General features: G+C 43.6%; 1 protein-coding gene across 7 annotated transcripts in view; it reads left to right on the forward strand.

Annotated features, from left to right (window-relative positions):
* The window catches only part of BMPER (BMP binding endothelial regulator), a 347,002-nt gene extending 337,439 nt beyond the window's left edge, over positions 1-9,563 (forward strand). For 6 of the 7 annotated variants that reach the window (XM_045062867.1, XM_045062866.1, XM_013061473.2 and 3 more), the window contains one exon: positions 8,156-9,563. In XM_045062867.1, the coding sequence (XP_044918802.1) occupies positions 8,156-8,337 (182 nt within the window). In that variant the 3' untranslated portion in view covers positions 8,338-9,563. The remainder of the gene's footprint in view (positions 1-8,155) is intronic. The other variant, XM_045062868.1, reaches the window with a different exon arrangement.
* Positions 9,564-25,031: the final 15,468 nt, after the last annotated feature.

Consider the following 25,031-nt stretch of genomic DNA (forward strand, 5'->3'; position numbering starts at 1 on the left):
AAGTGAGAGCGGAGTTTATTGAAGATATATATATATGGAAGATAGAGACAGAGCATATGGGAGGCTCAGAAAGGAAATGGAGGATGAGTCTAATCTTTGCGTGGAGTCTGGAGTCTTTACTGACGGTTGTGATCTGGTGCACATGTCTTCTCAGGCATGTAGGAGCTGGTCAGAACAAGGACAGGGTCCAGGTGTCCATCATGAGTCACTCATTCCCTGGAATCAGGGTGTCTTGGCATCTTCACGATGTCTAGCGCTCGTGGTCTGGTATATGCACATGATGACCTTGCCCTATCATTTCTTAGATACCACCATTTGTGCCGGAAGGCTCCAAAGAAATAGTTAACTCCTCATCCCTTACAAGGACTTACATTAAGACATGTGCATGGTGGGAGGTGCAGGTCCTAGCAAGAATAGAAACAGAAAACGGAGCAAAATGCAGATTTTTGTGAAGTCTTTCAGTTTCCCTAGCTCAGTAGTAAGGTGTGGCGGAGGCTCCTAAAAAGTAAGACCAGATGTCTTAGCTCTCACTTAATGTATCAGTGCGGGGTTGCATAGTGAAGCTGATGTTTTGAGGGACCTGTCCTTTCAGTGCGTCTTGAATAGTCCGGGTTCCCTTTTTCTCCTTTGAGTCCTCCTTGCCTCACATCTATCAGAAAATGATCGAGATATATGGAGGCTAGCCCCATCCCTCCACCCTCTGTGATTTAGAGCTCTGCAGAACCTTATAAACTTTATTAGCTGTGGGGGTGCCGTGGTAAGGCTTATATTAGATACACAACCTAGGAACACTCTCTTCCTGGCCCGGAGCTCTGTATAGCCCCATCTGAGGGCACACACTGTATCTGAGGACGGCGCATTTCCCCCGGCATCCTGATTTCAGGGACCAAATGTCAGGAGCTAAAATCACTTTTCTAACGGACAAGGAATATGGCTCTTGAAAGGTTCCATTTACCACTTAAAATTAATGGACCCATCTGAGTGAGGCCTGATTGCACCGTTGCAGGGGAACCCTTACACACGCACATGTACACACACACACAATAAGATTCCACAGATTGGCAGCTGGTAAATGAAAATAAATATACAGAGACATGCAGCACCTTTCAGTAGATCCAGTTCCAATTAATCAGAAATACTGAAGACCCTAAGAATACTCCTTCCTTGTTTTCAGCTCCCAGATCTTTTTCTTTCTTTCTTTCTTTCTTTTTTTTTTTTTTTTTTTTTTTTTTTTTACAATTTATTTGTTTATTTGACAGAGAGAGGGAACACAAGCAGGGGGCAGGGGGAGAGGGAGAAGCAGGCTTCCCATTGAGCAGGGAGCCCAATGCAGGGCTTGATCCCAGGACTCTGGGATCAAGACCTGAGACGAAGGCAGACACTTAATGACTGAGCCACCGGTTATCCCCTCCCAGATCTTTTGACTTATGACAGCACTTACGGCCACTTAATACAGAGAAGAGAAATCTTCCAGAATAAAAAGCCTGGGAGTTGAACAGATAAGAAGCCAGTCAGGCTAGAAACTCTGAAAGAGCAAGTGACATTTGCAAGGCTAGAGTTGGTTTTAGCCCTATCATGACTACCAGCAGGAAGTGTCCATGTGGCTGAAAGGACAGATGGCACCGAGGTTTAGCATGTGAATTACCGAGTACAATACACTGTGCAAAGGGCCATCACGAAGGTCTATCATAAAAGCTTAATAATGACCCTTTCTATTAATATTCGCCATTTTATAAGCATTTCCTTTGCCCTGAGGACTACACTAGTACTTTTATGATATTTTATCTGGTTAAATCTGCATTATAGTCTATGTGGTAACATTCTATTGCCCACATTTTAATGATAAGGACATTGAAGTTTAGAATATTTAAGTGATTGGCTGCAAGTCACAGAGCTAGAAAATGCGTAAGTTGGGAATGAAACTCAGGTCAATTTGCTTTACAGCCTCTGTTGTTCATCATTATGAAAACAGACCAGCAAGAGCACTGCAGAAAAACACATTTGAATATGAATATATATTTATTTGCATATTTCTGTAAACATCAATGAATTTGTTCAAACATTTGTTATGTAGAGCTTTCTGATTTCTCTTGATTTGTGTCTTATCACTGATGGTGGTCACTTGGTAATCTCTGAGTTTAACTTTGCTGTGATCTAGGTTGCGCATCTCACTTGGCTATCCTTAGCGGATTTTCCACCACCTCCCTGTAGCTGATGCTAATTGTCACTGCACTTTCAATGATACATCTTATAAGTGGGAAAGGTGCTAGGATATTCAAAGTGGTGTGTATCTTTCTGTAGCACATCATATAGACTGCTGGGTTCTATGAGCATTTTCCCGTTTTGTTTTGTTTTTTTCCCTACAAATTCCGGGTGATTCTAGCCCCTTCTGTGTAGCAACTGCTTTCCTTATACACAATGAGCTTTTCCTTGGCCAACTGGATGCCTCCTTTAACAGTTTAGGGGATAAAGTCAGTATGGTCATCTTTAACACCAGTAGAGGGACATGAAGACAGCTGAGTTCCAGAGGGCGCAGAGCCATGCTTATTGAATTTACAGATAAAGCCAACACCTAGTGCTTTTATGGGCTACCACATAAAGTAACACACACTGCTGCTTGTATGTGTTACACAGTGGCTGCTTGTGTGCCCTCTTGAGAACAAATACATGCCAACCCTAATCACTTCGGTAGTTTGCTGGCTTATAAAAAAAATTAATTTAACCAGATGAATCCTTTTTTAAATGTCTATGTGCATATTGGTCACATTTAGGTTTTAAAAAATTATCTTTTGCCTATTATATATTAGAAATCATTTTGAATTCACAGAAGGGTCAAACGGTCTGAGTCAGTATTCGCTTTCTAGGATCATATAAAAGTTGATGATCAATTTGAAGGCAAATGTAATTACATCATCCCCCAGCTAAAACCCTCACAAGATTCCCCTTTGCCGAGACTTACAGCCCTTGCTTGCTTGTCTTCCTTTGTCTCCCCGTCTCTCCCTCCTCAAATTCTGTGCTCCCATCTACCAAACTGGGATCCTCATTCCCTGATTGAGCCAGACAATTTGTTGTTGCCCACATCCTGCCCTTGCCCTCTCTCTACCTGGGCAACTCTTCCCACCACAGCCTGTCTGACAGTTGCTACTCACCTTTTAAGACCTAAGTGGGCTCTGTTCTCTGAGGTCTTCTTAGATGCTGACCTACCCTCAACGTCAGGGTGATATCTCCCTCTTACTCCTCTATAGTATTTTGTTCCAGTGATCTAATATGGTACCTCTTGCATTTTATTAAGAATCTGTTTACATGTCACCTTCACCTGTTTGGTTGTATGCCCAGACTCCTGTAACTGGAGATCAAAGATGATATCTTACTCACATTTGATTCCCTGGCCCAAGAAAATGCCTACCACATGGCAGATAGGTGGGAGAGATTTATTAATTTGAACTGAAATGGAAATGGTATTTATTCAATGAGAAAAGAGCCCCCCGCTTTTTTCCTAGTAGTTCTCCATTTTCTACGTTCTACTTTCTAGCCATAGATTGTGAAGGAAATAATCAGTGTTCAGGTAGTCAAAGGTGAAATGTCATAGCAGAACATCAGTAAGTTAAGTGCTAGAGCTAGAAGGAATCATTGAGAGGTCAGAGAGAGGAGGAGAACATGAGAGAGATCATGTTTATGAGAGCATGTGGGAAAAGGAGAGAATATGGGTAGAAAGAGGAAATTCTATCAAGTTTTCATGTTATAAGTGATCTTTGCAAGATTTAAAGGGAAGCAAAGTATCTGGCGGGTAAAGCGAGTTCAAAGAGGCTTTCTGGAAGCAGCTGAGTGGAAAATGAACTCAAGTCCAGCCAAATGTAATCCACACTGGGAAATGAGATGATGGATTGAGCATCATTAAGATTAAATCATCATCCAACAGGCACTAACATTTATTAAGCTGTTCCTCTGTGCTTGGCCTTGTGCCAGAACCTTGGGTCATGGTAGACAAGGACTCTGCCCACAGGACCAGGGCCTCAACAGTTCACTTTTTTCAACCATGGGTCCTTGACATTGGTAACTATGACAGGCCATACCCAGAACTTTTATAATCTACAGCCGCTCGGGCCCCACTGTAGACTCAGAGCAAAAATCTTTGGGGAATGGGGTTAAGGAATAATACCTTTTGAAAGATCCTCAAGGGACTGTGATGAGCATCTGTGATTAAGAACTACAGCTGCACTGGAACTGGGGATTAAAACAAACAAATAACTTTAACATGAAAAGTGCTGTGGGGTGCAGAGAGAGAAAGGATATTTTGGGGGCGATCCAGGAAGCTACTTGGAAGAAGCACCATTTGAATTAAGACTTGGAAAATGATGAGATTGGGAAGAGAATCAGAACTAGAAATTAGAGATGGCACTGTAGTAGCTGATAGAAAGAGAGAGAGAGTGAGAAGGCAAGACAATGTAAGGGAAAGAAGAAAGTAGACAAACGCAGGACAGAAGGTGTCCTTAAGGTGTTAGAAACTGGGGGGTTCAGTGTCATAAGATAGAGAGTAACACCAAATATTTTGTGGAAAGGTTATGGGAGAATGGGGCTTACCAGTGTATCGGTAGACAGAGTCATTATGAAAAATTTTGGTGGGAACTGCTTCAATAAAGTGGTAGCTGAGAAAAACAGGTCTATTAATGTTGATTAATTGCAGAGGAATTGGATAGAATGACTATAAACTCTCTAATGAGATTTAGAGGTAAAAGGAAGAAGGCATTAAGTCTGATACGTTACAGAATCTTTTTTCATCAAAGGTTAGCATTGCTCTGAAGATGTTTGTAATATTTAGAAGATGGAGCCAACAGAGAAGAGGATAAATATGCAATGAAAAGGACAAACAACTAAAAGAGCAAGTTCATGGAGAGGAGAGGGGTCAGAACCCAGGAGTGGCAAGTCAAGGATGGGTGTAGATGCGGTGGAGCGGCGACAGGGAAACGACGTATGGGTGCTCGTGTCGGTGACCTGAACCCCTCAGTAAGGAAGGATGGGGGCTCTGAGTCTGCGGAGGAGCTCCAGTAGGGTTTTAGGTGGCAGACGGTGGGAAACAACAGGAGCGCTCATTGCGCTCTTCCTTCCACTTTAGAAATAGTTGCTTTCTCATTTGCTAAAAAGGCATGAGTCTCTGCAGTGACTGAAGCATGGATGTGAGGGTTGTGTATAGGATAAGTTCTCAGTTCTGACGGCATATGAAAATTACCTGGGCTAGGTTTTTGGGTGGGGAGGGATGTCAGGCGTCAGGAAGCTCCCTGATCATTCTAATTTTCAGTGGAAAACCTAACAACACGGGGAAATAGTCATTGTGGGTGAATATGCTATTCAGCTAGGATGTTTCCAAATTGTTAGACATAAATAATGTATAGGATATTCCGTTAGCCACTGAAAGGGGAAAAAATTTTTTTGAAGGGATCTGTCAAAAGCCAAAAGATTGTCAGAAAAGCAAGCAAGATTTAAAGGAAGAGTTGTGTTGCTCTGCCCACTCACTCATCCATATAGCGCTCGGTAGGCCTCTGACTACCTGCTGCATGTTAAACAGCACACTGTTGTTGAAAATAAAGAAACAAGATAGCCTTTCCCTCTAGTGGCCGAGATTTAATGGGAGAGAGAGAGAGAAGACAAGGAAACCTGTGAGTACAGCTGCACGTTGTAAAGGCAGGAATGGAGGTGGGCAGCAGGTGCTCTGAGCAGAGAGTGAAGGAAGAGCTCATCCAGATAAGAGAGGTGGAAAAACAAACTGGGAAGTGTCTAGAACCGCGGAAGATGGGCTGGATGGTAGTTAACACTCACCAAGCTAAATAATGGCACTAGATCAAGGCAGAGGGTGGGTCTCAGGCTTGGCTTGCCTAGAGGAGGTTCCTAGTAGCCTAAGGAATAAAATTAAATCGTGAAAAGCTGAAACAATAAAGTTACATGGTAGTGGTAATGTTAGGGAATGTAGCATTAACAAGCAGCAGTAATTTTTTACTTATCTACTACATCACTTGGGATCCAGTCAGAAAACAAAGGGCACACTCACATTTACTAGTTGAGGTAATTTTTATAGATGGGCTTCTTGAAAAGGGATAAATCGGGTGTAGGAGAATAACAAAGAAAAGCCCAGTGCCCTGGAAATGAGCTGTTTATACTCACAATATTTCGACACTGAATGTGTGTGGGTTTTTCTCATACCAACCAATTCTCCAAAGTTCCAGAGACCAACTGGGCCCCCTACAATTTAATTGAATTCTGACACTAACTACACAGAGCTGGTATCAGACTCTGTCGGCTTAAGGTCTCAGTGTCACAAGACTGCCCTCACTTTGGATGCCAGTTCCAAGTGTTAGGTCTCTCGGTTACCCTCACTTCTATCTGCTTTGGCTGCAAAGTAGGGGGAGAGAGGTGTTCTTAAAATCCCCCTTCCTTTTCAGACTTAACAGCTAAAATGTCTCACAAAACTCTGGAAAACACTATTTACTAACTGGTTTGTTATAAAGGATACAAATGAACAGACGAAGAGGTACATATAGCAAGGCACAAAAGGGTCTGGACGAAGGAGTTATGGTCCCAGTGGAGGAAGGACACCACCTTCCCAGTATCTTGATATGTTCCTGAGCTCTGGAGGTTTCTGAACCTTGTTATTAGTCATTTGAGAGTTTTTATGGAGGTTTCCTTATGCAGGCATGGTCAATGAAATCATTGGCCACTGATGATAAACTCAGTAGCCACCCCATCTCCCCTTCCTGGAGTTTGGGTGGTGGGGCTGAAAATTGCAACCTTCTAATCAGACCTTGTTTTTTTTTGGTAACCAGCCCCGATCCTGAAGCTATGTAGGGTCCCCTAGCCACCCGCCATGTCTTTAGCATACAGAATACATTTATTACTCTGGAGATTCCATGGACTTTAGGAGCTGTGTGCCAGGAAGTAGGGACAAAGACTATTTATTTTTTTTATTCTATCATTCCCTGATATCAGAGAGGTTGTGATCATTCGGGGGCCTAAAGAGGCAAGGGAGGGGTTGGCCATCAGAACTTGGGACAGAGAGAGCTCCTACTAGCTTATTGTAAGTTAGACATGGTCAAACATGAATGTTCCATGGTAACTCTAAATCTCTAATTGGAAAGATTGAGCTTAAGGTGCACTTGCTTGAAAGCCAGTTCAACTTTTCAGTTTTAGAATTATGTGATTCTTTACAAGGTATTATTTTGCAAACGACATAAGCTGTAGTAGAGAGGTTTCAACAGATCGTCTTGCCTTGCTATTCATTTTGTTTGGAGCAATGTCAGAGGAAGGTTAGATTGTTGCTGGTGTTTTTGAAAAGCCCCTCTTCTACTTTCCTCTTCATGAGAATGGGGGGCGGGGGCTTCTTTGACCGTCCCTGAAAATAACCCAGATAGGAAAGTTTGTATGTCATAAAACTTCTAGAAGGTTTGCAGCATTTTTTCCTGACAAATCTATTCATGAATTTTCCGGAACTCTCAGAGTATTGTCAGAATCATTATAGCTCTAAGTAAACAAAGATAGCAAATGGGTGGTGATTTGGCTAGATCATCATTTTTATATTCTCTGGCCAGCCAGCCACGTATTTCCCTCTCCCCAGGTACTCATCTCATTTTTCCTTCCTTGGTTTTTATCCCACTCTTGTTCTAATTTGCCTCAAATTGATTACTATGATTAAAATATGTCACGTATCGTTGGCAGGGTTTTTTTTTTCCCCTGTATGTATAATTCTGTGTATTTGAATATTGATGTGGTTGCATAAAATATTCCTATTCATCACAACTTGATAGCTTTCAGCACTATTTGGAGTTGATTTTCCAGACTGCTCTCAATAACCAAATAACCTCATAGACTTCCTGGGAGCTTTACTAATATATAGTTTGTCTTCTCTGGGAATAAAAAGCTTTCCATTTTATTTTATTTTGAGGTTCACTAGCCCAGCAGGTGGACCTTAGATACTGTTTTTTTCAGGTGCCAGTGATACCCAGAGTGTTTGAGGAAGGTCGGAGGTTGGTTATTCCTTTGTTAAAATGCAAAAGTGCATCTGTGCTGTGGAAGGGCTGTAGCAGTGGTTGACATGGGGCTGGGGTTGAACTGACGTGGCTGTTTATCCACGTCTCACCCGTGTCTGCCTTTTTTTTTTTTTTTTCAGCCACCCAATGTAAGCACGGGGCTGTGTACGATACCTGTGGTCCAGGATGTGCCAAGACCTGTGACAACTGGAATGAGATCGGTCCATGCAATAAGCCATGCATTGCAGGCTGCCACTGTCCAGCAAACTTGGTCCTTCACAAGGGAAGGTGCATCAAGCCAGTCCTCTGTCCTCAGCGGTGACCTTTGTTCTGCTTTTAAGACTTTGAAACCTGGTGTCCTTGACACTGAAGTGGAAGAGCCAATGAAGGACTGCAGTATTTGTGTGCGGATTCTTCACATACACACACAGAGAGTATATATGTGTACATATATAGATATATAGATATATTCAGAAACATTTCATCATTTATATAAACTATAGGTGGATTATTATATGTATATTTTTTGCTATAAGACATGTATTATTTCTAGGATCCTAACCTGTAAGCCATTGGAATCATTGTATAAATAAACCAGGTGTTGGTAATTTAATAAGGCAGCATGCAGACATATTGGATGGCTTTAACATCACATACATTTGTCATTTTTAAGAAGTTTCTAAGAAACCCAAATTGCCTGCCTGCATTAATTTTAGCTTTGAATCAAGACTTGCAGTTTAGTGGAAAATGTGTTTCTCTGGAGAAGGGCAAAGTTATCCAGGGGCATTTCCTGCTTCCAAGAAGAGGAATGTATGCCTGAGAGAGATGGCTGGTGATTGGTGACAGGTCCTAATGGTGCATGGAAAGCAAGGGATAGGTTGTTAGACTTTCTTGGGTCATGGTCCAATATTATTTCCAAAACCGATTGGCTTGTTGCCAAGAAATATATATTTGTCAGTCGAGCATAGCCAAAGAATTGAATGGTTTCTTGCCATCTTTGCATATTCTTTGAGTCACCTAATTATGAATGTGTGTATGATGGATGTCCATTTATATGTCACAGTGAGATTAAAGAATGTTTGGGTGATATGTTAGTTTTATTGAGCATGAGCAGATATTTGGAGAAACTTTTGCACAACATATGAGAAAGTAACCATTTCTTTGAATCTTAGAGCAATTGAGGATGGGCAAATATAATAAGTTGATGTAAGCCATCTACCTTGTGTGACTATTCCATGTGTAAAATGAAAAAATCACTAATTAATTCCAGGGGATCCTAGTCCAGTGCTATTTGGAGACTGTTAGTATGTCATAATTATTATGCAGAAAGCCTTTACTGACCAGTTGATTTAACGTCAGGCCAAACAAAGACTGGTCTCTGTACTTGCTCTAATTTACTGGTAGTTTACTACTGGTCATCACGTGAGCTTCCTGAATTTTGTTTTCAGTTAATAAATGAAAATGTCAACAAAACAAAACTTACTGATGTCTAAAAATACTATGTTCTACAGTGTAGTCAATAAAGGGCTTAATATTTAAAACAATGTATTTTCTCTTCCAAGATGTGCTGTGTTATACTTCATAAGTAAACCATATCAGCTTTGGGCTCATCAATTTTATAACGGCTTTATTTAGACATATTTTATATAACCTACAATACTTAATTTCTGTAGAGTACTATTAATAGAGAAGAGCAAATCCCCAAATTTTTGACAATCCGTATGTTGCCATTGCCTGTCATGCATTCGTGACAGCTCAAGTATTAATTTGGATTCTTTGCTGGGACATTTCCAGCTGTTTGAGTAAACTGAATAAAGCACAGAGTGTAATACTGACTGGCTGGGACACCAGAAAATGTGGTTGTTGTTGTTTTCCATGGGTCCTAAATATCTTAATATCTGGAACCCAAGGTAGCCTGGTCATTGCTTTAGTGCTACATTTGGAAAGAGAGCTTTTTAGGGGACTTAGGTTCCAAATATAGTTGTGACCTTCTCCACACTGTTTAAGCATTTGGAGCCACACTTTTGCTTATCTGTAACACAAAGAGGCTGGGTGGCATATGAGCAAGGTTAAGAATCAAGAAAACGAGACACCCTGCCGCTGATAGGATTACTTGCACAGAGATCTGAGACCATCGGAGTTCGCACAACTCTTAGATTTATAATCTCATGTATTTCCCCCTGTACTGAAAGGAAGGATAGGGCAGATCAGTGGACCTCTTCTGATTGGTTCCTTTTTAGATCATCTTTAATTCTTTTAGATTATCTTTAAATTCCTTTCCATTTCACACTGAGTTTTCACTTTATGAAAGAGAGACCACAGAAGGGAAAATTGTGGATGGTTATTTACTACTCATGATTCATCCAAGGAGTGAGTGACGATTAATAGCCCCTATCTCAGCATTTTCAATCACGTCTGACCATGGTGAAGGAGATGAAGACTCTTCCTCATGGACCAACTCTGGCAATTTGGGTGGCTTGATTACAAGTTTGTGTGATGTATTTTTATTCACGGCTAGTTTAAATATTATAAATTTTTTCATTCCTAATTCTAGAAAAAAGAGAAGGCAGAAAGGGCAGAGGGTTATTGGTGCCTACTAATCCCAGCAGGCAGCTCTGTGATGGGGGAGCATGGTAAAATGAGCCGAATGGTCCGTTTGCCATGTTCTGGTTTTGGCCATGGCTATAGATGAACAATGATTTTATCAAATGATTGACCAGAATGGAGGTTAACCAAATGCTTCAATGGCAGTGGCCTCATCTTAGTTACATATTTTCAATGGATCTCAAGGCCAAACTCCTGCAGGGTTAGAGAAGTGGAAATGAATATTTATATATATGTATCCCAGGCTAGTAATTCATGTTGGCGACACAGTATATATAAAATTAAAAGATGGGCTAATATCACGCTACTTACATGTATAAAATCCTTATTTTAACTATGCTATTAGCTATGAATATTGAATTTGATGAGGGACAAATGCCCTTGAGGAAGAACAAGCACAATTATGATTCCAATTGCAAGTAGCTTGTGCTCAGTAAGAGGAAGTCCTTTCCTGTCTCCCTGTGAAAATAGGAATTTAAAAGATTTTGAACATAAAGTTTTGAACTTGGAATAAAAATGAATACTGGATGTTGACAACAGCAATTATTGATGAAAAAGTTGAGAATCATCAACTCTTCAGGTAGAAGGTCTCCCTCTAACTTGTTGAGTATTGCCTGAGTATCTGACCACCAGATTGTAAAGGCCATCTCCTGATGAGATGAGAAGAGCCCAGTGGTTGACTCCTCCCCAGCTTTTGTTGACCGGATAACCTATTTTGACTGGAAAACTTTTTCTTATTATGAAATGTTTCAGACATATAAAAAGACATAGAGAATAATGTAAACACCCATGAATACATTACCCTAATTAAGAAAAATAACCTGGTAGGTAGTCAATAAATTTTTCTTACATAAATAAAATCAAGCCAAGCCTCATGGTTGCAACAGCTCTGTGTGGCACTCTTCCTTGTTGAGTTTCTGTTCCTTAGCTGCTCTTTGTCACTCACATTGATATGGATCTGACAAATACTAAAGATGTGAGCTGGAAAGCTCCTGGTGTGGGAGAAGGAAAATGCCTTAGGGGACAGGTGCCAAGATATTTTAATTAGCTATCTCCTCCAAACATAACCCTCAGGAGCAAGCAAAAATGGTTTCCAATTCTAAATCCTGAAGTAAAAATCTTTTCAGAAACCAGGATTTTAATTCTGAAAATGGAGAGTGTTCAAGTGGCTAAGAATGAACAAAGAAGGAAGCGAAGCGAGACCAATTCTGCTGATTATGTTGACCTTGAATTAAGAACCCAGACGTTTAGCCTTTAAGGGGGCCCTTCGGGCTTTAAAACCATGTTGCTATATCGGGCTTCATTAAACCGATTGAACAGCACACTCCTGCATGAGATCCCTTTTTACCGCGGTTCCCTTTCAGATTAATTTTGAGCCAGCCAGCTTTGAAAAGATGAATGGCGGGGAGAAGCTTGGGAAATCCACACAAACATGAGCCTTAGAGGCGAATTCAGAGTGAGCCTGGCCAAGCAAAGCAGGAAATGTGTTCCGGGTAGAGGGAGAACAAGGCACCAAGGCTGCACCGGAAATGATGTGGTATAAAGATGTGAATGGATGGCCTCTTACGACTCTGCCAAGCAGCCTGAGTTTTACTCTTCGGCGCAGTACTTCCCAAAGTACTTTATGTCACAGTGCGTTCAAGAAAACCACATTTGTCTGGGATGGGGTAAAAATACAGGGCTGTTTGCCCCTAGCACTTCTGTGATTAGAGCTTTGTCTCGGTGAGTGGAGGGAGGTGGGATTTTTTCAGGGCAAAGGGCAGGTGGGAGGTGCGTGAGATGATCCAGGTGAGACGAGATTAGCTCCCAAAACCAGAATAAAAGCAGGAGAACTTTGTAAGAGCTTGGAAGGCGGATAGACAAGTTGGTGGCTTGCGTGATGGGGGGTGACAATGAGTGCCAGGCTGTCACATAAGGAACAGGGGGAGGAGGGCAGATTTACAGAAATTCCTCTTGCAAATCCAGATGTTTTCTTTAGGTTGTGTTTGGTTCAGTTCCCTAGACATTCTGAGCCTTCAGATGAAGATACAGGCCTTAATACTGTGACGATCACAGTTTAGGTCTTGGGACTTGTGGTAAACCAGAGAAGCACACGGCTGGCCGTGGAGCCCCAGAAAGCCCAATTTGGGGTTTTGGGGTTTTGTGTTTGGGAGTACATCAGTGAAAGTTTGCTAGAGAAAGTGACTCCTCAGCTGAGCCTTGCTAATCTAGAGAGGTTCTATTTATTCCTTACTAGGTCCAACAGGCTCTATGCAAAGAGGGATGTGTGTGTGTGTGTGTGTGTGTGTGTGTGTGTGTGCAAGCGCGTGCGCAGGGATAGTGCAGTTTAAGGCACTTACCCTGCATGGATAAGGAGAAACATAAGCAGGTAGCCTGGGCATGCAGAGAATAACATGTGTTTTGGTACTTTGGGGGTAAAACAAATCCAGAGCTTTCCTGAGTTGCAGCAATGTGGCTCACACCCTCCAAGAGGTTTTACAAACTCCCCTTGATTTCTAATGGGATGAGCCCAAGCCGAATTTGAGGACATTCAGGCATTTTGTTCTAAGCCCTTTTTTGCTTCCTGTGCCTGGGTCTGTTCAAGCATCTTTGATGTGTCTTCTGAGCATCCAGAGAGGGAAGGAAGTGAGAAGAGAAGGCTTCTAGTAAGACTGTTCTGTGTGACCTTCAGTGTTGACCTGTCTGGCGAGGAGACATCTTTCAGACTCATTAGGCACTGGTTGCTTTTATAGGGCTATCCAAGGCAGACACTCTTAACCACTGCTTTTACTGAGTTGGCTGTGGCCTGATGGCAGGAGTAGGGGAGGCTCAGGGTCCAAACACTGGAAACCAGTGTCAGCAGCTCTGGTCACACCAACAGGTAAAATATCTGGAAAACATAACTTACTCAGAGTTCCGGTTGGAACAATCTTGTCATGTTTTAGCCACATTATGTCATAATCCAGTTTATGCTTTAAAAGCTGACATAAACTTCTCTGCTTCCTCCAACTGGAATTTGGCTTTCTAAGTAATTCCTCTGAGGGGTTCTTTCAGCAGCAAAATTTTGGGCTTTAGGAAATGTTTGTGGTGATGAAAAAGTTTCACTTTGGCTCCAAAAGTGTAAATACCATTTGTTATATTGCCATTTTCACCATGTTCCGACATATAATTTAAAGAATTGGATCCTGAACAGCTCCTTCTGGCTCGGGTACTGAAGCAGGCATGAAGGGGCGAGGAAGGCAGCAGGAAGCCCGGCCAGATCTCTCCCTGCGCTGAGCCGGCTGCTCTGGGAGCCCGCGATGTGAGGTGTTTCTGCTGGATCACCTGCAGGCTTCTGGAAGGAGGAGATTTGAAGGATCCTCACTATGAATTCCCACTGCCCTCCTGAAAAAAAGCCAGATCAGAGGTACCCTGTCTTAAGGAACAACTCTCTTGTTCACTTAGTTTGTTCTCAGAACTAACTGGCTATGATAAGAAATTGAAGTGGGAAGAAAGTGAAGCTGAAAAGACAGGTTTATCCACAGCATCTGCCATGCCTATCCCCCCCCCCCCAAAAAATACCTCAGGGAGGGCATAGGACGGGCTGCTTGATCATGCTGAAAACCATTCTCCACTCTGTTTCATGTGATGACATTGGGGGAGTGTCTGTCTTCACAGAGCAGCTCAGCCTGAGCAATTTCATTTCCATGACGGATCCACATGGCTATGTTAATTCTGTGATTCTCTGAGATGCACTGGGAAGGATCCTTCCAAGGATCTCTTAATTTACTAGGCCACCCCATTCAAAGGCGCTGACAGGTGAATTTAGTTTTGATTTGCCTGTTGAGATCCCCCATAATTCACGGTATGATTGTCTTGCCCTTCTTTGCTTTGCCATTAGCTCGGGCCACAGACTGGTTGCATTGTTTTGGTTAAAGGAGATAAAGATGGTGGCCAGAGGAGGATCCCAGAGGAACTGGAATGTTCAGCTTGGCTGGGCAGTGTTTGCTATGCCCAACCATGCCTGAGGATCAGAGTGGACCCATCAGCTTCACCCTTTTGCTTGGGAATAGAGAGGGCAGCAAGGGAAGGAAGGCTTTTTCCATATTAATTATCTCTAGATTTGCTATTTATTTCCTTTACTCTGAGGGGGAAAATATCAAGGAGCAGTATGGCATACACATTTTAATTTTTTTCCTTAAAAGAACATGGGTAAAATAAAAATTGTTGTCAAATTTGGGGAGTTTTATATTTCACTGGCTTCAAGTTCTACCCAATAGAATGTATTGAATGTTAAAATTTTCATATTTACTGATTTCAAGTGCATACATTCTGAATGCAATTTCCAAAGCAAAAGTTGTTTTCCTTGAAATTGGTTCCATAATATATTGTTCATAGGACTCACTCATTTGGACTATCTGTTTGGTGATAGCCAATGTATGGAAATATCTGTCTACATAATGTATACACATTTTATTTTTCTCACATAACAACGTTTATTATCTTTTCATTGGTAGTGCATGTGACTTCCATTTGTTTCTTCTCCTTCAAGCATAAGAGGACAATCCTTTCTACTGGGGAGGAAGAGGCCCGGGAGGAGACAGGGCAAGGCTGTGAGTCAAACAGCAAACATGTAACAGAAACAGCCCTGTGTACCTTTCTGCAGCCCCATGGAAGTGCGAGAGTCAGGCAAATGAAGCTTAATCTGTGTTGCCTTCAGACAAATGGAAGGAAGTGAAGTACAGTTTTGAGCTTTCCATCCTATGAACTTCATGGCCTGATGCACATTGGCTTCAGGCACGAGCCTTTTATGACACAGGGGAACAGAGTCCCCACGTCTAAAAACCTCCACTGAACTCCTTCAAAGCTGTGATCTGTCATCCAGATGTCTAGGCAGCGGGGGGCAGAAGCAAACTTCCCGATGACTGGTCTCCATCTGTCCCGAGCCGGCGGGATGTCAGGGACTATGTGGGCCTGGTCCCACTGGGTGCTTGAACCGTGGATGTGAGCAGTTGCCCCAGGTAAGCCATCACAGGTCATGGGCACCAGTGTGTACAGGCCTGGGGAAGGGTCCTGCCAGATGTCCATGGAGCTGGCTGTAGGACTGGCTGGCCTTGCTGTTTCTGTTCATGCTTCTTCCCGAGGAGGAGAGGGAAGGTTTTCCCTCACAGACCATGGATCTCAGCATTTCCAGCTAAAGATCCCAGCAGTTGGAGTAGAGAGTGCTGGGCTAACGGCAATGCTTCCTTGAAGAGAAACCGATCGCAGTGTAGCTTCTGGACACCTTCTACCAGGAGTTCAAACCAGCTGTCCTGTCAGCTGTTGATCTTTGACAATTCCCTTCTACGGCTGTTCCTTCCTCTCACCTTCCAGTTCTGGCCCTTATTTTTACTTCTTTCCTTCTCTCCCTAAATGGAGTTTTCCCAGGCTTCTCTCTCCATCTCCCTGTCCCTGTTCAAACTGGCCTGCCCTCCTGGCAACCTATTATGTTCTAGTTCTTTCCTGGCCCTCTTTTTAAAAATGTAGCTGACTGAGGCCTATGCATTATCGGTTTTAGATATCATATTTATATTGTCATTTTCTTATCTTGAGTCTTCTGGCATTTAACATCTTTAAGCAGTTGCCTATTTCTAACGTAGGTATTTAAGGCACTGTGTCAGATCAGAATGGAAGAACTTTAGAGGGCAGGAGGACTTTCTGTGGCCCCAAGCAGTGTAGAGGCAATGTGGACCCTACCTCCACAGAGGACTGGCTGTCTTTGCCACATGCTCTGTGAACCATTTTTTGAAACTTCTTCTGGTTGTAAAGCATTCTTTCCATTTTTGTTTTGTTTTGCTTTGTTTGTAGAATATCTACAGTTTCTGATGTCAAACATTCACTGAAGAAAGAATTATTTCATTTTCTCCATTTTTGTGTCCTGACCCACATCCCTCTTCCAACGAACGGTGGCCTCAACTATTTCCCTACAGCTGTATGAGTGAATTTCGCAAAATTTTTCCTTCTAAGGGTCCTGGATGAAATTCCAGGGGTATGACATCAAAGCACAACTCAGTAAAATCGACTTTGTGGCATGTCTTAAAGATAATGTCATCCAATCAATCCAAGGATAATATACAAAATTTATTTGCCATCCCTAGGCTTCTCTTTCAAGGAAGCTCCAAGTGAATTTGAGTTGTTGTTTGTGTGCTGTAGTGGGGACTGTGAAGTCTTTCCCTGACTGTTGGAAAGAGGGCCATGAGCTAGTGGCAAGAGTTTCACGAGAGGGGGACCAGTCTGATCTGCCCCCCTGGACCTCAGTGATGGGTTGAACTCCACCATTACCCAAGATCACCCTTCAATCATTAATAAAGACATTCTAAAACACACACACACACACACACACAATGGAAGAAATTCACTACTCCTTTAGGAGTCTTTTGGAGAGAATTTTATGATCCATTCGACCTTTTGAGATACAGAAATTCCTGAACATAAAAACGTAGCAAGGCAGCTCAAGCTGCTTGTCAAATTGCAAAGTGGAAACCTCAGCTTACTACAAATTGGTCTAATTAAGCTTTATTAAAACCGGTACCCTGGGTTGAATTTTTATCCCTTGCACAAAGGATGACACTGCAGATTTCCACATACTACGCAGGCGAGTCTGATGCTTTTACGGGTGAAGTTTCCAAATGGGGGTGGCAACTCTGCCAGGGACAGCATCCCCGAAGCCCAGGGGAATGTATAAACTGCTTAGTAATTGCAGTCTTCATTCGGGCAAATTAAATGAAGTGAAAACAAAAGCCAGGTCCTGTCTTTGCAGCGTCTGTGTGAGCAGGCTCGGGCTGGGGGCTGGGGGCCGGGGGGCCGGACGGTCACAGGTGCTCCTGGGAACACAGCTGCTGCTGCTGCTCTCCTCCTCCCCCAGAGGCCCCTCCTCTCACTCCCCGTCCTCCTGCCCTGAAACCTCCGGGGACTCTTAGTGGAGGGGAGAGAATCCCACCCGACGCGGTCGCCGCGCTGACGTTCGACGACAGGCTTTCGTTCAAACGTGAGCGCTCCACGGCGTGAGGACGCCGCGTCGGCGGGAGGCCGACGTCCCAACACAGGACACGCTGTCGTCTTCTCCAGCTGCCCTGCCAGGGCCAGGGAAAGAGTCACCGGCCTGCGAACAGTGGGAGGTGGACACGCGTCCTCTGGGTGAGTCCGTGAACGTGGGCGGCGCCGGCCACCCCCGGGGCCCTGGGACCCTTGGGGACCAGTAGCCCCGTCTCCTCCGCGCGCGATGCTCCCGCTTCCAGACTCAAGCTGTCCAGCCGCCCCCTGGCCAGCTCCCCCTGGACGTCCAGCCTGCGCCTCACAGGCCGGCCCAGCTCCACATCCGTTCTCCTCTCGGGCTCTCCCGCCTTCTCTCCCTTCCGGCAATGGAGGCCGCCGCCAGGTGCAGAGCCTGGGGGAAGGGCGCGCTTGGGGGACGTTTATTTTGGGAAGGGAACCCAGGGAACAGTAGTGAAAGATTGGGGAGAGTCAAAGGGGAAATCCCGCCCGAGGGAGTATGGCTGGGCTCTTACCACTGTGGGCTCCGGGGGCTCAGCTTCTGGTGGGTTCTCTCCGGAGAGGCGGCGTGTTAGCCACCCGTTCCCCACCACCGCCCGTCAAGGTCAGAAGTTGCCCCCGCGGTGTGAACGTCTGGGATCTTCTGGTTTACACAGGTCCCAGAATGCCTGGAGCAGAAAGGGCAGGAGATGCAAAGTGCAGGGAGGCCAGAGGCGCTGCCAGGCTGCGCACTGCCCCCCACCCCTTCCCCGCTCTGTCCCTCCTGTGTTCTCTGCCTGGCAGGTAGTTGCCATAGCAGCTGCCAGAACAAAAAGGAGGTGGAGAGGTTATGAAGGGCACAATAGCTGGGAGCTGTCCTTAACACCACCTCGTCTGCACCTCGTATTCTACTCCTTAGTAATTCTTGTCAACTGTACTTTTCCTTTTAATTATTCTTTTTAAAAATTAACCTATAATGCATTATTTGCCCAGGGGTACAGGTCTGTGATTCATCAGTCTTACACAATTCACAGTGCTTACCATAGCACATACCCTCCCCAATGCCCATCACCCAGCCACCCTATCCCTACCCACCCCACACCCCAACAACTCTCAGTTTGTTTCCTGAGATTAAGAGTCTCTTAAGGTTTGTCTCCCTCCCCCATACCATCTTGTTTCATTTTTTCCCTCCCTTCCCTCCACCACCAACCACGTTGTGACAAATGGCAAGATCTTGTCTTTTTGATGGCTGCATAGTATTCCTTTTCATATATATATCACCTCTTCTTTATCCATTCATCTGTTGAAGGACATCTAGGTTCTTTCCATAGTTTGGCTATTGTGGACATTGCTGCTATAAACATTTGGGTGCACGTGCCCCTTTGGATCACTACATTTGTACCTTAGGGTAAATACCCAGTAGTGTAATCCCATTCCTACGCTAATTTCTCTTCTCTCCCCACCCACCAATGTATCCTGAAGGTAGGGGCCAGAGTAAACTTTTAAAATCTCTTATCAGGGGCGCCTGGGTGGCTCAGTGGGTTAAGCCGCTGCCTTCGGCTCGGGTCATGATCTCGGGGTCCTGAGATCGAGTCCCGCATCGGGCTCTCTGCTCAGCAGGGAGCCTGCTTCCCTCTCTCTCTCTCTCTCTCTGCCTGCGTCTCCATCTACTTGTGATTTCTCTCTGTCAAATAAATAAATAAATAAATAATCTTTAAAAAAAACATAAAATCTCTTATCATTGCATGGTCTGCCTCCTTTCAAAATCCAGCAACTACTTGTCTCAGCTGGAATAAAATCCTAAATTCTTCCCTGGATGTACAGAAGCCTGTATGTTTTGACTCTTGGCTCCCTTTCAGATCCCATCAGTTCCTTCTTGGACTCCTCTCCCCCTTTCACTCTGCTCTAGATACTCAACTCTCCACAGACCTATCTGATGTCTCCAGGTGCCCAGTTGTTCCCACTTCCAGGCTTTTCCACTTGCTATTTCCCCTCCCCAGAATGCTGTTCCTGCAGCTGCTTGTATGTTTCTCTCATGTGACATACAAGTTGCAGAGCCTCATGCAAGGGCTTGGGGTAGAGATAGGAGGGAATACCAGAAGCCTATTTGCCTTCCCAGTCCTCAGGGTCTGATCTCTTCTGTTTCTGTGGTCATTGTTTGGCTGTTTCCATCCTTTTCTGTCTCTAAAACTTTGGAGAGTCTTTGTTTTTTGTTTTGTCTTCTTTCTCCTCCTCAAAGCACCCCTGTGTATTTCCAGTGACATCAGTGGGGTTCCTGTAGCCAGTGCCAAAATCATGGGATTTGTGGTTAGAGAAAGTTAGCTTTATATTCCAGGTTCCCTATTAACATGTAGCCTGACCTTGAAAAAGTTGCTGAATTTTTCTGAACCCCTGTTTCATCAACTGTAAAATGAAGACAATCCATTCTCATTAGACTGTCATGGGAATTTTAATGAGGTTGTATACTTCCCCCCCCCACCCTTTCTCTGCCCTTTATAAAAATAGATCATTTACAAATTAAAGTGTTTTTAAGTCTGAGGCAATCTATTGTCATTTTCAAGAGATAAATTCCTAGTAGGCAGAGTGATTTTTTCTACCTTTATTCATATATGTATGTATACACACACACACACACACACACACACACACACACATATATATAGAAGATATGGGGGAGTTTACCACTCACTGTTTTTAGAACAAGCTCCCACAGGTCTGAGGATGTTTAAAACAGAAATGTGTTTAAATGTAGATATAGATCATAGGAGGACAAAATCCTTCCATGGGACCAGATGAAAGTCTATTTAGTGAGGGAGCAGATAGCCAAGAATCCCCAGATGCCCTGGGCTTTCTCTCCGTTGTATTTTCTCTGGAAGGCCTGTGTCAGGAGAATCATAGAGAAGCCAAAGTCCCTGTCAGAGTAAACTGAAAATTCTAGTCACAGGAGTCATTTTTTGTTTGCCAGAGAACATTAGTACTTCAATGGGTGTGAACCCAGGGCTCTGATCTGGAAGCTTCTAACAGGATATTAGCATTCTTGGAACCATAGTATGTGCATCATGCATTTGAGGGAGCCCTCACTTCTTAAAGATGAGCACAATGAGGGTTAGAAATGTGGAATAACCTGCCCAAATGTATGCAGCTAATAAATGTCAAAGCCAGGAATTAGAAATTCCATTTGAGTCACATGACTTACCTAGCCACTGTGAAGCCCCAGCAGTATGGGCCACAGGAAGTAGATATTCTACTGAGTTCAAGCATCCTGTTTGTTACCTGAAGGAGGAGGAAGGTGAGGAGGATTGAGAAATCAACAGACATTGCCGTGGAACCTGAAGACAGTTGGTTAACCCATCCCCTTACTCAGAGAACCAAAGCACAGGTAGCAAGTTCCAGACCAATGGGATATGGGAACACAGATGTTAGCAAGGGAGGGAGCAGGGAGTCCAAATGGATGACATCAGAGACATAATCTGCCTTCCTCATTGCCCCTTCCAGTTTGAGAAGAAATAGGCTATGCTTTAAATGAAAGCTCTAGTGGGTCATTTTCCAGCTGGACCCAGGACATGGGGCTTGTAGGGGTATAGTGCTTCAGAGAAGGAGCTGAGGGGACACGAAAGGGGTCAGCCAGGAAGGTGTGCAGAGTCCGTGTTAGGATGGTATCAGAGGGTGGTTCTCTACCAAATCCACTGATGTGCTCCATGAGAAAGAGCTGCAATTTGGATACTTGCTATGCCTCCACAGCTGAAAGTAAACTACAAATAGCATTAGTTATGTAAAAACAGACTTCTGTCACTTTTGCTGTAGCTCTCCTGCCACTTTCCCAGCTATACCCCACCTGATGCTGCATCACCAGAATCAGAGTCAAAACAAGGGAAAATAGATGTTGGTCTAGGGGATGTAGGGGTTAGACCTTCAATGTATGAATGGACACGGGACATGATTTAGTCCCAAACAGATGGCTCCCACGAACACTGCACAGACAGAGTTCTCTTGTTCCTGCCAGTGGTGGTGGGGGGGCATGGTCTCCATTTGCCACCCTTCCCTCCAGGGGCAGCTCATGGCTGCTTTTGGAAGGAGTGAAAATTCAGGCTACCTACTAGACCTCTGCCAACACCACCAGGCTCAGAGAGGAGGCCCCTTGTTATTGCTCCCCACATGGCCTCCACTAACACTGGAGAGGTGCTCCTTATTAGCATTAGTGAGTAGAAACCTCTGGGTTCTCTAATACTACCCAAATAGAGGAGTGAGGCATCTCATTACAGCCTGGTGGGTTTAGAAGTCTATGCTTCCCAACTGACCTTGGGTCAAAACTGGGATCCCATCAATTTTGCTGTATTCTATGTGTTAGAAGCAAGTCACCAAGGCCTAGTCCACATCTCAGGGAAAAGTGTTATAAGAAGGGTCAGGGATCATTGGGAGCCCCATCTGAAACCATCTACCACAGGGAGTAGAGCATCCGTTAATAGTGCTTGACTAAACCATTATTACTCACTTAAGTCAGACTCACTTAAGTCAGTAGAGGGGATCTGCAGGTACAGGAAGCACATACGCTGGAAGCAGCAACTGAGGCTGTTGTCTCATTGGCTGCATGGTCTGTTAGGACAACTCTGCATCTCTGTCTCTTCTGCTATTCTTAGCTAGTTGGCTACTTTTAATTAGTCTTGCACTCCATTTGCCTTCTACAAGCATTCTTATTCTTCCTCATCCTGTTTCTTCTCCAGAAGTCTACACTGAAGGATTCCCTTTCTATGTGGCTTTAGACTGGGTTTGGCTACTAGTAGGACTGGCCAAAGTCAAGGGAGAATAAACAGAATAAGGTCTGGTACTTATTTCTCAGGTCTTCTGTCTACCAACTAAGATCACAAGGCTGTGCCCACACAACTCTTTCTAGATTCTAGTGACTGCCCCTCTCTTGTTCCTTCTTATATTTATTGGTGATTGTGTCGCAGTGACTAGACCTGAGATATTGAATTATTCCTTGTGGTTTCCTACCCCCACCCACACCTTTATAAGTAGCCCGTTTTAAAAACTGTCCTCAAAATAGTTGATTTGAGTATGCCGTCTGTTTTCCTGCAGAGACCCTAACCAGTGTAGCCTTATTTGACCTCAATCTACCTTTTGACATTAGGGAGTCCGTTTCTTCTGACTCAGTCTTTCAACTTCTCTTTCAGATCTCCAAGAGCAGAATCTAATTATTCCAGAAATATTTTTGATTGCTCCTGCCACTGTGGGGTAAAGTCTCATTCCTAGTCTAATTAACCCTTGGCTGCAGATTGAGGATGGGATGGGGGTCCCAGGTGCCTTGGGAAGTAGAGGTTGCCTCAGAAATACAGATATGCTACAAAGGACATTATTGTCATTTCTATAATGAGGTAAGGGGACTGTAAGATCCCCTCTCTATAAATTCTTGCCTTCAGTGGCATCCCTGATTTGACTCCATCCTGAGTCTACTCTTTCTGCCTGACGATAACTTCACGGGGGACACTTTCACAGCCTTTGTTTCTCTGATCCTCATCAAGAATCAAGTAGAGGAGGGATGCCTGGGTGGCTGAGTCTGTTAAGCATCTAACTCTTGATTTCCACCTAACTCATGATCTTAGGGTTGTGAGATGGAGCCTTGCCTCCGGCTCTGCACTGGGCACAGAGCCTGCTCGAGACTCTCTCTCCGTCTCCCTCCATCCCTTCCTGCACCCTCCCAGCTCTCTAGTATATGTGTGGGCTCCCTCTCTCTCTTTAAAAAAAATTGAAAAGAAAAGAATTAACTACAGGGGCTGTGTTTCTTTGTCTACAGTGAGGAAAAGGAGGATCTGATTAGGGGTATGGCAAACCTAGAATCCTACAAAAATTAAATGGAAGGATTGTAATAAGATCAATTGAACTGAGTATTAGTATTTAATATAGCTTTCTCGTATTCTTTTCTTTCTCGTATTCTTCACAAGGACTGCCAGTTTCTGGGGGGAAAAGGTATTAGTTCTTATCTCTCCTGGGGTGTTTATATGTTACTGTGGAATAAAATCCATGTGGTGAGTAGATGAAGCTATACTGGAAAATATTTAAAGGGAAAGAGGTTCTCCTGGGACTTTTAATATCTCAACAGATGGACACATTGATGCCTATTATTGGGTCTGCTCTTGCCAAATAGGTGAAGGGAACTCTGTCTCTTCTACCCATGGAATGGTGAAGTTTAACACCAACTATCTGAGCTCTGTGGATGGGCTGAAAGGTGAAATCTAAAGCATTCCTTTAAGGAAGGCTTCTCTCATTTCCTGATTTGGACATTGGTTCTGTTTTTCCTCTACTCCCAACTGCACCAACAAATTTCTCTAATACAGATTTATCATTCTGCAGTTTAATTAATGAATTAGAGCTCCACAGTCCCCAGGACTGTGTGTTGCTCATTTCTCTACCACTGAGGTACCAGGTCGTATCCAGAACATGACTTTATTCCATGAGATGGGCCTTTAAGGCTGGTCAGATAGAGTGGTTCCAAAAATACCAGGCAAGAGAGCTTTCGTGTGACTTTGCAGTGGTCAAGTCATTGGAAAATTTAGTCAGGAGGAATTGGCTTTTCATATTACTCAATGAAAGAAGAGATCATAGGTGATTTTTCTAAGTGGTAAAGACATTAACAAAAGTTGCACAGATTTCAAAAATCAGCTTAAACAAACCTCATCAATGTGTAGACAATTTCAGAAATGAGCAGCTCACCTTTTGTAAGCCTCCTCCTATATACAGAGGATTATGAAAATCCTAAGTAGAAAGATAGAACGTAAGAATTTAAGAGTGTATGTACTATGGAGCCATAGACTTCATCATTTGGACTTTGGGAGCTATGTGACTTTGGGCAAGTAGCTTTCCTTTGAGCCTGTTTTTCCATTTCATGTAATGGAAGTAATGCTCTCTAATTACACTGGGAAGATAGATTTAAAATGTATGCAACTTGCTTAGTATCGTGGCCAGCACATGTTATTCCTCCAAAATTGGGAGATATTAATGCTATTACTATTATAGACATCAACCATCGACCTAATTTAGATAGCCCAAATCTATAAATGTTAAAAATGACAGCAAACTGCCTCATGTCCTCCTCTGACAGGATGTGGGCTACTGCTTCTAAGGAAATCTCCATCCCATGGTCAAGGAATGGAATGGTTGGAGTTTCTCCTATCAGAGATTTTATTCCTCCCACCATAGGAACAGTATTTTTTGTTTTTTTTCCTTCTTCATCTACTTTTTCCGGGTGTTTCATGGGACCAAAGCAGGCTGGTACCGGTTCCATTTCTTACTGTGCCACTCCAGAGCCCTTGATTGTTAGATGGGTCACCTAACCAAAATGTGTTCCCAATAAATGTGCATTCCCCTCTGGTATGACTTCTGACTCCCCTGTACCTACAAGATGCTGCCTCTCTCTGTCTGTTGCATGGGGGCTTATTTTCTCACAGT

This window comes from Mustela putorius, unplaced genomic scaffold (genome assembly GCF_011764305.1).
Source record: "Mustela putorius furo isolate JIRA1106 unplaced genomic scaffold, ASM1176430v1.1 tig00003845_pilon_pilon_pilon, whole genome shotgun sequence".
Classification (NCBI taxonomy): domain Eukaryota; kingdom Metazoa; phylum Chordata; class Mammalia; order Carnivora; family Mustelidae; genus Mustela; species Mustela putorius.